Source organism: Trichomonas vaginalis, chromosome VI (assembly GCF_026262505.1).
Source record: "Trichomonas vaginalis G3 chromosome VI, whole genome shotgun sequence".
NCBI lineage: Eukaryota > Parabasalia > Trichomonadida > Trichomonadidae > Trichomonas > Trichomonas vaginalis.
The window spans coordinates 13,865,698-13,880,297 of record NC_067208.1 but is presented as its reverse complement, the minus strand read 5'-3'; the positions used below and the strand labels follow the sequence as shown (position 1 = coordinate 13,880,297).

The 14,600-nt window shown below is 29.4% G+C and overlaps 2 protein-coding genes across 2 annotated transcripts; both read right to left on the bottom strand.

Annotated features, from left to right (window-relative positions):
• Nucleotides 1–9,422: 9,422 nt before the first annotated feature.
• Nucleotides 9,423–9,989, bottom strand: TVAGG3_0861270 (cysteine proteinases family; the record flags this gene model as incomplete). The annotated part of the gene is made up of 1 exon (XM_051249711.1): nt 9,423–9,989. A coding segment is annotated over one exon (567 nt), but the record flags the coding sequence as incomplete, so codon positions are not given.
• A 520-nt stretch (nt 9,990–10,509) lies between these two features.
• Nucleotides 10,510–11,507, bottom strand: TVAGG3_0861260 (DDE endonuclease family; the record flags this gene model as incomplete). The annotated part of the gene is made up of 1 exon (XM_051249710.1): nt 10,510–11,507. A coding segment is annotated over one exon (998 nt), but the record flags the coding sequence as incomplete, so codon positions are not given.
• Between the last annotated feature and the right edge of the window lie 3,093 nt (nt 11,508–14,600).

Here is a 14,600-nt window from a genome sequence, read left to right as displayed (position 1 = left end):
TTTCATATCTCAGAAATTCGAAAAATAATTGTTTAAGGATACCCTTACATTGCGTAGTTAGAAAGAGAATATGATATTGTCATGATTGCTAAAGTTTTAGGCTCCAGAAATGAATATACATCAAACTGAAACAATTGATAAATTGAATGAACTTTTGAGAGGTTCTCAAATAAAAAAAATTATCTAATTTTTTACAATATTACTATTATTTTATCCACATATGTATATATAGTAATTTGAGAAAACTTTTAGGAAAAAATAAGTTTAATAAAAATCTGAATTTTACTTGTTGTGGGATTGTTATTAATTGACACTCCAGACGTATTACTAATAGTTATGCGTATGCAATTAAAGTATTTCTGATGGACAAAATGTGAGATTTATATCAGATAATTCATTTCTACTATTAAGTTATTCATTTATGAGTTTGCACTTATTCGCACTAAATAAATAACTATTAAAAATTGTTTTAATTAATTGACACCATATAATAGAGTGAATTTTGTTTGATCAATCAAACAACAATAGATGATAGATATAAAGCCAAGAAACTTGCTATTAATATGCTCTACTTGCTATTTCAATGTAAGTATGATATTTTCTAAATGTTTCGTTCAGATAACTTAGATATATTAGTCAAAATTTGAAATTTTAATAGCACATATATTAAAAATAATTATTATTCATAAAAGATTAATGAAATAGTAAAAAAAAATCAATCAAATTATAAAAATACAACATTTAGAAGAATTCTTATTATCCTTCAAAAAGTCAGTATTTCTGCTGTAATTTTCTACAACATTGTAGTTATTGCACTTTGTCTATGGATTTGTATATATGTTATATATAAATTATATATCTAAACTGCCCATAAGTGCAATTTTTATATAAATTGTTTATTTCTTTAACAATTTCATATGAAATATGCTTTTTTAAGCGTATCAAAGCTGTGTTCTTAATGTGCATGGATATATCAAGAAAAATGTCGAAAAAAAATGTGAATTCACAAATTCACTGAATTTTCACCGTTTTTTGAATTTTGCTACAGCACTAATATTAAATAATACTAAAATCTTCTGTCTTTGTAAAAGAATAAATTCTGACAAAAAGTGCTCGTTTAAATTTAATGATCATCTGTATGACTAAGTGGTAAAAAGTGTTTATGACCAAAAAAGGGTTACATGCTTAGTCTCTTTTTCTGACAGGATACTCTAGATTTACATGATCTCTATTTCATATCTCCGTTTTTAGATTCTTCGACAGATTTTATGATAGAAAACCAAGATTAACAAATTTCCGGCATGTTAATGAAGAAATCTGCAGCTACCCTCAATATTCTTTCAATAATCAGTATCGTTTCTCTTACAATTTATTTTTTTCTCAATAATTTAACAAGAAATAACAATACACACTTAGTTTTACGTATAAAAGCTAAGTGTCGAACTTAATCAACTTTACTTACTTAGCAAATGAATATTTTTGTGGTTGCGAGTTCTGAATGCTGAAGTTTTAGATTTCTCTATAAATGATATCATTGCACTTACAATGTTGTTCCAGCCTATCGCATAAATCATAGAAAATCCAAAAAAAAAAATAATATAAAGAAAATTCATGTCATGAAGTTCAAAAAAATACCGTGTAACATTAAAATTTGTTATGCATAATACATTTTAGCTATTATTGATTTTTTTTAATTTTCGAGAAATTGAATGGTGAGTCCGATAGAGAAATTTTTAAAAATCCTAGTCCCTCATAGAAGTAATTTCCCTCGTCTCCCATACTTCCAAATGTATGCATATGACATAAACTTTTATGCATTACACAAATGGCCAATAATATCTATAGAGTAAAAAATTAGAAATTTAATTTTTTTATATGATAGTTATATTTCAGATTTGCGAGCGTAACTTTTTTCTCCATGGCATACTTGTTTTAAGAGCAAATGATCAAAATCGTCCTTCAATTATTGAAGGAGCTGATATCTTTTGAAAATTGAATTGAAAGGGTATTCAATTTTCAAATTTCCTCTCAATTTTGGAAACATATCAACTCTATGAATTAACAATTATGTGCCTTCACAGTTTATCAGTCATATAAGGTGCTTATAAAGAAAAAAGTTACGCTCGCAAAATATGTTTTTATATAGATTTCACATAAAATAATTATGTAATTTCTAAAAAGAATATTTTTGTTCTTGAATATTAAAGTGTATTGTAGTTTAAAAAGTTTTAAATATGTTGCTAAAATTTCAGGTTTATAGCTCATGTCTAGCATGACTTCTTTGTATGCGCAAAAAATCTGACACGTAAGGGTATCCTTAACACAAAAATTGATCAAATGCTTCTCTAATTATCTAAATAGCTAAAATTGTAAATTCAAGATATTTGACACAAATTCAATTTTGACGGTTTGAAACAGTGCGTTTATTCTTCCGTTTATTTCTAAAAGCATAGCATTTTTATTAAATATGATTCTAATAATATTTTTGGATTAAACAGATATCTGTGGTCAATTCTATTGATTTTTTTTCCACTCGGAATACATTTTTAAGATATGTAATTTGATCCCACTACTATCAAATGATTAATGCATATAAAAAAAGCAATTACATTTAAAAAAACGAACTATTGAAAAATTGACAGTTGACGGTATAGTTTCAATTTTTTGAATTGATATCGACTATTTTAAAAATGAAACTCTTTTGGAGTTTTTTATGCATCAAAAGGTATTAGTAATATTTTACGAACTATTTTAAAAATGAAACTCTTTTGGAGTTTTTTTATGGTAATGTATTATTACTGGGAGAAGCTTCCTAAACTTTTTAATCCCATAAATATGGTCATTATCTGGAATAAAGAGTTAAGCGTCATATGTCACTTTTTGTACTAAGGAAACATCGACTTTATGCGTTATGACTTTTCGATGAGGAAACAAGTGTTCACGTATTATAAACTTCCTTATTCCAATAAACCGGCCCTAAACATAATTAATTTTAAGCATTATAATGGTCTCTTTTCTATGATAACCAAATCAATTTGGTTATCATAGAAAAGCACCAAAAAATGGAATAGGAATAGCCGCGTTAAAACAGGAATAGGCAATATGGAAACAAGGGTAGACTCAAACTCATACTCAAGGCAAGACTGATACAAGAATTACAACAAAATTTTACAAAATCTATTATTTATCTCAATTTAATGGCAGGTTTTAGTACCCGAAGAGTTTGCATTCTACTTTTTGCTCTTATTTTACAAAAATATTCTAAAAATTTGTAACTTCTTTTATAATATAATACTTTTTTTCAAATTTACTTTCCAAACGTTAATGTCTTGTTACGGCTATATCTTTGTACGGGGAAATAAAGAAATTTTATTATGCTATTATATTATTTTTTTAAATCAATATCTAATCAATAGTAAGTTAGATTTTTTATTAAAAGAGCAAATAAAGATACGATCGAGCAATAGTTTATTTTAAATCTCAATATTATAAAATAAATGTTCAAAATTTTTAAGTAATAATACTAAATACTTAAATAAGTAAAAGCACACAAGAAAAATATTCACTAACTTAAGAAAAAATCATATATTTAGAGAATTATCCCTTATAATAAGATTAAAAAAATTAAACTGTTTTCAATCATCATCATCACCAGCTCCATAGAACTTGTGTTTGCGATAGATGACACATTTTGCAAGCCATTTGACACCACCAAGATATGACCACAAATCGCTGCCAACATCTCCACCTTGAAGACCTTTGATCAAACTATCAGGAACAATGTAAGTAATTTCATCGTCGAGCATGAACCAAACTCTTCCTTTGTTGACGAAAGCAACGAAATGACCTTGATGATAAGCAATAATGGAATGTATCTTAAATACATACGTTCCATCACTGAGTTGAGTTTTGTAGTTCTTCTTGATCTCAAATTTGTCAAAGAAGACATTTGGATCAGACCAATTCCTCTGAACGTCGACCCAGAGGAATGTTGAGATTTCATTGATATGAGAATCATCTGTGCACATTTGTTTAATTCCTTGATCAATACCTGCTGCACCAAGAGGAATGTGAAGCGAAACCGAATAGAAGCTTTCATCAGGAGTCTCAGTTTGATATTGGAATGTAACGGCAATATCTGGTTTGTTTGCTGATTCCGTAACATCATGTACAATCTTTTGAAATGTGTCATCGGCATCTTGCTGCTGGAAGTATTGCTTGCCGAGTGTTGTGATGAATTGTGAGCATGAAATTGTGTATTCCTTGTGGCGGTAGTGCAACATCTGATCATAAATTTCGGCAAGTGCTTTCACTGGCGTATATTCGACATCTCCCAAATGCTCCATTACATCTTTTCTGAAAGTATTTACGTAGAACAAAACTTGCAAAACGGCATTGACATGGCAGGTAGCTCCCTCATTATGTAATCCTGGAATTGACATTTTTGTTTCGATGTTGTAGATTGCATTTTGTGTTCTTTTAATAAGTATCTTATCAATCTTTTCATATCCAGCTAGTGGAGATGGAATCTTCATTGGAGTTTCTGGAGTTTGGAGATAAAGATCTTTTGGAACACATCTTGGCTTTGGCATTGGGCTTCCTGAACCATTTGGTTCTGGTGTTGCTGCAGCTTCTTTTTCATCTTTTGGAGTGCAAGGAAAATCGCAGTTATCCTTCTCACTGAGAGGTGTGGAATCGATGTGATAGTTATCTAAAGCAAACAATCCTTGAACAATAAGTGGAAGATTGCCTTTTTCACCACGATATCCTATTGCCAAGACACTCCAATTACTTTTATCGCGTGCAAAGCGGCGTTCGACAATTTGGCGATCATGTGCAATCGCATTATTGCGTTTTGTAACTTCTTCGTCATCACCTCTTTGCATAATGACGGCTGTTGGATGGTATTTCTGAATACCGATGTAACCTCTATCTGCAAGAAGTCCTAATGCAACAGATTCAACTCCACGTTGGACATGTAAAAAATCTGAAGCTCCTGATAAATCAAATACTTTCTTATCGTGAACTGAAGCTAAAAAACTTGTATTCATGTGAATTACCTGTCCTAAAGGATTAACAAGAACTTGAACCTTCATACCATTGCAATGGTTTTTAGCATCCCATGAACTTTTACGCTCAGCAAGATCAAGAGGAACGGTAAAAGGAATAGTAGAGCTATCAACTGCAGCAACACATGTTGGAAAGTTATCGAACTCCTTGTCACAGGGAGAATATTGTTTTGGAATGAATTCAGCAATGAAAATTGGGAACATCCTGTTTGTTGTTTTGTTAATGATTTTGCTGAGGTAACTCTGTTTCAAACTAACAATTCCTGACATTTTTTGCAATGGAAGATAAGTGCAATAGTAAGTTAATGTTAGGAATAACGCATCTAATGGATCACAACCGTTTTTCCGACCGCGTCTGGATGAAAACTCATGCTCGCGAACAACATCAACTAAATACAAGAGTTGATCCAAAGAAAAGTTACAAAGGTCTTTGACATTTAAGATTGGGTGTGCCTCAAGGAATTTTTGTAAGCTAAACTTTCTGACAACTTTAAATTCTTCGGCATTAGCTGGTGCTTGATTTTCATCTTCACTTGCGGGCTCTGATTCATCAAGATAAGCTAAGTGCATTTGCATTCTCACGATTTCCTTGGATCGGGTTTTGGACTTCTGGATATCATCCAAGAACTCGGAATCATCCTTGTACTCCATTAATGAAAGTGATATGAACATTTCTTCTAAGAGTTTTCATTCAATTCATGTTTTTAAGAAGTTAGTGAATTAATTTTCATATCTCAGAAATTCGAAAAATAATTGTTTAAGGATACCCTTACATTGCGTAGTTAGAAAGAGAATATGATATTGTCATGATTGCTAAAGTTTTAGGCTCCAGAAATGAATATACATCAAACTGAAACAATTGATAAATTGAATGAACTTTTGAGAGGTTCTCAAATAAAAAAATTATCTAATTTTTTACAATATTACTATTATTTTATCCACATATGTATATATAGTAATTTGAGAAAACTTTTAGGAAAAAATAAGTTTAATAAAAATCTGAATTTTACTTGTTGTGGGATTGTTATTAATTGACACTCCAGACGTATTACTAATAGTTATGCGTATGCAATTAAAGTATTTCTGATGGACAAAATGTGAGATTTATATCAGATAATTCATTTCTACTATTAAGTTATTCATTTATGAGTTTGCACTTATTCGCACTAAATAAATAACTATTAAAAATTGTTTTAATTAATTGACACCATATAATAGAGTGAATTTTGTTTGATCAAACAACAATAGATGATAGATATAAAGCCAAGAAACTTGCTATTAATATGCTCTACTTGCTATTTCAATGTAAGTATGATATTTTCTAAATGTTTCGTTCAGATAACTTAGATATATTAGTCAAAATTTGAAATTTTAATAGCACATATATTAAAAATAATTATTATTCATAAAAGATTAATGAAATAGTAAAAAAAAATCAATCAAATTATAAAAATACAACATTTAGAAGAATTCTTATTATCCTTCAAAAAGTCAGTATTTCTGCTGTAATTTTCTACAACATTGTAGTTATTGCACTTTGTCTATGGATTTGTATATATGTTATATATAAATTATATATCTAAACTGCCCATAAGTGCAATTTTATATAAATTGTTTATTTCTTTAACAATTTCATATGAAATATGCTTTTTTAAGCGTATCAAAGCTGTGTTCTTAATGTGCATGGATATATCAAGAAAAATGTCGAAAAAAAATGTGAATTCACAAATTCACTGAATTTTCACCGTTTTTTGAATTTTGCTACAGCACTAATATTAAATAATACTAAAATCTTCTGTCTTTGTAAAAGAATAAATTCTGAAAAAGTGCTCGTTTAAATTTAATGATCATCTGTATGACTAAGTGGTAAAAAGTGTTTATGACCAAAAAAGGGTTACATGCTTAGTCTCTTTTCTGACAGGATACTCTAGATTTACATGATCTCTATTTCATATCTCCGTTTTTAGATTCTTCGACAGATTTTATGATAGAAAACCAAGATTAACAAATTTCCGGCATGTTAATGAAGAAATCTGCAGCTACCCTCAATATTCTTTCAATAATCAGTATCGTTTCTCTTACAATTTATTTTTTTCTCAATAATTTAACAAGAAATAACAATACACACTTAGTTTTACGTATAAAAGCTAAGTGTCGAACTTAATCAACTTTACTTACTTAGCAAATGAATATTTTTGTGGTTGCGAGTTCTGAATGCTGAAGTTTTAGATTTCTCTATAAATGATATCATTGCACTTACAATGTTGTTCCAGCCTATCGCATAAATCATAGAAAATCCAAAAAAAAAAATAATATAAAGAAAATTCATGTCATGAAGTTCAAAAAAATACCGTGTAACATTAAAATTTGTTATGCATAATACATTTTAGCTATTATTGATTTTTTTTAATTTTCGAGAAATTGAATGGTGAGTCCGATAGAGAAATTTTTAAAAATCCTAGTCCCTCATAGAAGTAATTTCCCTCGTCTCCCATACTTCCAAATGTATGCATATGACATAAACTTTTATGCATTACACAAATGGCCAATAATATCTATAGAGTAAAAAATTAGAAATTTAATTTTTTTATATGATAGTTATATTTCAGATTTGCGAGCGTAACTTTTTTCTCCATGGCATACTTGTTTTAAGAGCAAATGATCAAAATCGTCCTTCAATTATTGAAGGAGCTGATATCTTTTGAAAATTGAATTGAAAGGGTATTCAATTTTCAAATTTCCTCTCAATTTTGGAAACATATCAACTCTATGAATTAACAATTATGTGCCTTCACAGTTTATCAGTCATATAAGGTGCTTATAAAGAAAAAAGTTACGCTCGCAAAATATGTTTTTATATAGATTTCACATAAAATAATTATGTAATTTCTAAAAAGAATATTTTTGTTCTTGAATATTAAAGTGTATTGTAGTTTAAAAAGTTTTAAATATGTTGCTAAAATTTCAGGTTTATAGCTCATGTCTAGCATGACTTCTTTGTATGCGCAAAAAATCTGACACGTAAGGGTATCCTTAACACAAAAATTGATCAAATGCTTCTCTAATTATCTAAATAGCTAAAATTGTAAATTCAAGATATTTGACACAAATTCAATTTTGACGGTTTGAAACAGTGCGTTTATTCTTCCGTTTATTTCTAAAAGCATAGCATTTTTATTAAATATGATTCTAATAATATTTTTGGATTAAACAGATATCTGTGGTCAATTCTATTGATTTTTTTTCCACTCGGAATACATTTTTAAGATATGTAATTTGATCCCACTACTATCAAATGATTAATGCATATAAAAAAAGCAATTACATTTAAAAAAACGAACTATTGAAAAATTGACAGTTGACGGTATAGTTTCAATTTTTTGAATTGATATCGACTATTTTAAAAATGAAACTCTTTTGGAGTTTTTTATGCATCAAAAGGTATTAGTAATATTTTACGAACTATTTTAAAAATGAAACTCTTTTGGAGTTTTTTTATGGTAATGTATTATTACTGGGGAGAAGCTTCCTAAACTTTTTAATCCCATAAATATGGTCATTATCTGGAATAAAGAGTTAAGCGTCATATGTCACTTTTTGTACTAAGGAAACATCGACTTTATGCGTTATGACTTTTCGATGAGGAAACAAGTGTTCACGTATTATAAACTTCCTTATTCCAATAAACCGGCCCTAAACATAATTAATTTTAAGCATTATAATGGTCTCTTTTCTATGATAACCAAATCAATTTGGTTATCATAGAAAAGCACCAAAAAATGGAATAGGAATAGCCGCGTTAAAACAGGAATAGGCAATATGGAAACAAGGGTAGACTCAAACTCATACTCAAGGCAAGACTGATACAAGAATTACAACAAAATTTTACAAAATCTATTATTTATCTCAATTTAATGGCAGGTTTTAGTACCCGAAGAGTTTGCATTCTACTTTTTGCTCTTATTTTACAAAAATATTCTAAAAATTTGTAACTTCTTTTATAATATAATACTTTTTTTCAAATTTACTTTCCAAACGTTAATGTCTTGTTACGGCTATATCTTTGTACGGGGAAATAAAGAAATTTTATTATGCTATTATATTATTTTTTTAAATCAATATCTAATCAATAGTAAGTTAGATTTTTTATTAAAAGAGCAAATAAAGATACGATCGAGCAATAGTTTATTTTAAATCTCAATATTATAAAATAAATGTTCAAAATTTTTAAGTAATAATACTAAATACTTAAATAAGTAAAAGCACACAAGAAAAATATTCACTAACTTAAGAAAAAATCATATATTTAGAGAATTATCCCTTATAATAAGATTAAAAAAAATTAAACTGTTTTCAATCATCATCATCACCAGCTCCATAGAACTTGTGTTTGCGATAGATGACACATTTTGCAAGCCATTTGACACCACCAAGATATGACCACAAATCGCTGCCAACATCTCCACCTTGAAGACCTTTGATCAAACCATCAGGAACAATGTAAGTAATTTCATCGTCGAGCATGAACCAAACTCTTCCTTTGTTGACGAAGGCAACGAAATGACCTTGATGATAAGCAATAATGGAATGTATCTTAAATACATACGTTCCATCACTGAGTTGAGTTTTGTAGTTCTTCTTGATCTCAAATTTGTCAAAGAAGACATTTGGATCAGACCAATTCCTCTGAACGTCGACCCAGAGGAATGTTGAGATTTCATTGATATGAGAATCATCTGTGCACATTTGTTTAATTCCTTGATCAATACCTGCTGCACCAAGAGGAATGTGAAGCGAAACCGAATAGAAGCTTTCATCAGGAGTCTCAGTTTGATATTGGAATGTAACGGCAATATCTGGTTTGTTTGCTGATTCCGTAACATCATGTACAATCTTTTGAAATGTGTCATCGGCATCTTGCTGCTGGAAGTATTGCTTGCCGAGTGTTGTGATGAATTGTGAGCATGAAATTGTGTATTCCTTGTGGCGGTAGTGCAACATCTGATCATAAATTTCGGCAAGTGCTTTCACTGGCGTATATTCGACATCTCCCAAATGCTCCATTACATCTTTTCTGAAAGTATTTACGTAGAACAAAACTTGCAAAACGGCATTGACATGGCAGGTAGCTCCCTCATTATGTAATCCTGGAATTGACATTTTTGTTTCGATGTTGTAGATTGCATTTTGTGTTCTTTTAATAAGTATCTTATCAATCTTTTCATATCCAGCTAGTGGAGATGGAATCTTCATTGGAGTTTCTGGAGTTTGGAGATAAAGATCTTTTGGAACACATCTTGGCTTTGGCATTGGGCTTCCTGAACCATTTGGTTCTGGTGTTGCTGCAGCTTCTTTTTCATCTTTTGGAGTGCAAGGAAAATCGCAGTTATCCTTCTCACTGAGAGGTGTGGAATCGATGTGATAGTTATCTAAAGCAAACAATCCTTGAACAATAAGTGGAAGATTGCCTTTTTCACCACGATATCCTATTGCCAAGACACTCCAATTACTTTTATCGCGTGCAAAGCGGCGTTCGACAATTTGGCGATCATGTGCAATCGCATTATTGCGTTTTGTAACTTCTTCGTCATCACCTCTTTGCATAATGACGGCTGTTGGATGGTATTTCTGAATACCGATGTAACCTCTATCTGCAAGAAGTCCTAATGCAACAGATTCAACTCCACGTTGGACATGTAAAAAATCTGAAGCTCCTGATAAATCAAATACTTTCTTATCGTGAACTGAAGCTAAAAAACTTGTATTCATGTGAATTACCTGTCCTAAAGGATTAACAAGAACTTGAACCTTCATACCATTGCAATGGTTTTTAGCATCCCATGAACTTTTACGCTCAGCAAGATCAAGAGGAACGGTAAAAGGAATAGTAGAGCTATCAACTGCAGCAACACATGTTGGAAAGTTATCGAACTCCTTGTCACAGGGAGAATATTGTTTTGGAATGAATTCAGCAATGAAAATTGGGAACATCCTGTTTGTTGTTTTGTTAATGATTTTGCTGAGGTAACTCTGTTTCAAACTAACAATTCCTGACATTTTTTGCAATGGAAGATAAGTGCAATAGTAAGTTAATGTTAGGAATAACGCATCTAATGGATCACAACCGTTTTTCCGACCGCGTCTGGATGAAAACTCATGCTCGCGAACAACATCAACTAAATACAAGAGTTGATCCAAAGAAAAGTTACAAAGGTCTTTGACATTTAAGATTGGGTGTGCCTCAAGGAATTTTTGTAAGCTAAACTTTCTGACAACTTTAAATTCTTCGGCATTAGCTGGTGCTTGATTTTCATCTTCACTTGCGGGCTCTGATTCATCAAGATAAGCTAAGTGCATTTGCATTCTCACGATTTCCTTGGATCGGGTTTTGGACTTCTGGATATCATCCAAGAACTCGGAATCATCCTTGTACTCCATTAATGAAAGTGATATGAACATTTCTTCTAAGAGTTTTCATTCAATTCATGTTTTTAAGAAGTTAGTGAATTAATTTTCATATCTCAGAAATTCGAAAAATAATTGTTTAAGGATACCCTTACATTGCGTAGTTAGAAAGAGAATATGATATTGTCATGATTGCTAAAGTTTTAGGCTCCAGAAATGAATATACATCAAACTGAAACAATTGATAAATTGAATGAACTTTTGAGAGGTTCTCAAATAAAAAAAATTATCTAATTTTTTACAATATTACTATTATTTTATCCACATATGTATATATAGTAATTTGAGAAAACTTTTAGGAAAAAATAAGTTTAATAAAAATCTGAATTTTACTTGTTGTGGGATTGTTATTAATTGACACTCCAGACGTATTACTAATAGTTATGCGTATGCAATTAAAGTATTTCTGATGGACAAAATGTGAGATTTATATCAGATAATTCATTTCTACTATTAAGTTATTCATTTATGAGTTTGCACTTATTCGCACTAAATAAATAACTATTAAAAATTGTTTTAATTAATTGACACCATATAATAGAGTGAATTTTGTTTGATCAAACAACAATAGATGATAGATATAAAGCCAAGAAACTTGCTATTAATATGCTCTACTTGCTATTTCAATGTAAGTATGATATTTTCTAAATGTTTCGTTCAGATAACTTAGATATATTAGTCAAAATTTGAAATTTTAATAGCACATATATTAAAAATAATTATTATTCATAAAAGATTAATGAAATAGTAAAAAAAAATCAATCAAATTATAAAAATACAACATTTAGAAGAATTCTTATTATCCTTCAAAAAGTCAGTATTTCTGCTGTAATTTTCTACAACATTGTAGTTATTGCACTTTGTCTATGGATTTGTATATATGTTATATATAAATTATATATCTAAACTGCCCATAAGTGCAATTTTTATATAAATTGTTTATTTCTTTAACAATTTCATATGAAATATGCTTTTTTAAGCGTATCAAAGCTGTGTTCTTAATGTGCATGGATATATCAAGAAAAATGTCGAAAAAAAATGTGAATTCACAAATTCACTGAATTTTCACCGTTTTTTGAATTTTGCTACAGCACTAATATTAAATAATACTAAAATCTTCTGTCTTTGTAAAAGAATAAATTCTGACAAAAAGTGCTCGTTTAAATTTAATGATCATCTGTATGACTAAGTGGTAAAAAGTGTTTATGACCAAAAAAGGGTTACATGCTTAGTCTCTTTTTCTGACAGGATACTCTAGATTTACATGATCTCTATTTCATATCTCCGTTTTTAGATTCTTCGACAGATTTTATGATAGAAAACCAAGATTAACAAATTTCCGGCATGTTAATGAAGAAATCTGCAGCTACCCTCAATATTCTTTCAATAATCAGTATCGTTTCTCTTACAATTTATTTTTTTCTCAATAATTTAACAAGAAATAACAATACACACTTAGTTTTACGTATAAAAGCTAAGTGTCGAACTTAATCAACTTTACTTACTTAGCAAATGAATATTTTTGTGGTTGCGAGTTCTGAATGCTGAAGTTTTAGATTTCTCTATAAATGATATCATTGCACTTACAATGTTGTTCCAGCCTATCGCATAAATCATAGAAAATCCAAAAAAAAAATAATATAAAGAAAATTCATGTCATGAAGTTCAAAAAAATACCGTGTAACATTAAAATTTGTTATGCATAATACATTTTAGCTATTATTGATTTTTTTTAATTTTCGAGAAATTGAATGGTGAGTCCGATAGAGAAATTTTTAAAAATCCTAGTCCCTCATAGAAGTAATTTCCCTCGTCTCCCATACTTCCAAATGTATGCATATGACATAAACTTTTATGCATTACACAAATGGCCAATAATATCTATAGAGTAAAAAATTAGAAATTTAATTTTTTTATATGATAGTTATATTTCAGATTTGCGAGCGTAACTTTTTTCTCCATGGCATACTTGTTTTAAGAGCAAATGATCAAAATCGTCCTTCAATTATTGAAGGAGCTGATATCTTTTGAAAATTGAATTGAAAGGGTATTCAATTTTCAAATTTCCTCTCAATTTTGGAAACATATCAACTCTATGAATTAACAATTATGTGCCTTCACAGTTTATCAGTCATATAAGGTGCTTATAAAGAAAAAAGTTACGCTCGCAAAATATGTTTTTATATAGATTTCACATAAAATAATTATGTAATTTCTAAAAAGAATATTTTTGTTCTTGAATATTAAAGTGTATTGTTTTAAAAAGTTTTAAATATGTTGCTAAAATTTCAGGTTTATAGCTCATGTCTAGCATGACTTCTTTGTATGCGCAAAAAATCTGACACGTAAGGGTATCCTTAACACAAAAATTGATCAAATGCTTCTCTAATTATCTAAATAGCTAAAATTGTAAATTCAAGATATTTGACACAAATTCAATTTTGACGGTTTGAAACAGTGCGTTTATTCTTCCGTTTATTTCTAAAAGCATAGCATTTTTATTAAATATGATTCTAATAATATTTTTGGATTAAACAGATATCTGTGGTCAATTCTATTGATTTTTTTTCCACTCGGAATACATTTTTAAGATATGTAATTTGATCCCACTACTATCAAATGATTAATGCATATAAAAAAAGCAATTACATTTAAAAAAACGAACTATTGAAAAATTGACAGTTGACGGTATAGTTTCAATTTTTTGAATTGATATCGACTATTTTAAAAATGAAACTCTTTTGGAGTTTTTTATGCATCAAAAGGTATTAGTAATATTTTACGAACTATTTTAAAAATGAAACTCTTTTGGAGTTTTTTTATGGTAATGTATTATTACTGGGGAGAAGCTTCCTAAACTTTTTAATCCATAAATATGGTCATTATCTGGAATAAAGAGTTAAGCGTCATATGTCACTTTTTGTACTAAGGAAACATCGACTTTATGCGTTATGACTTTTCGATGAGGAAACAAGTGTTCACGTATTATAAACTTCCTTATTCCAATAAACCGGCCCTAAACATAATTAATTTTAAGCATTATAATGGTCTCTTTTCTATGATAAC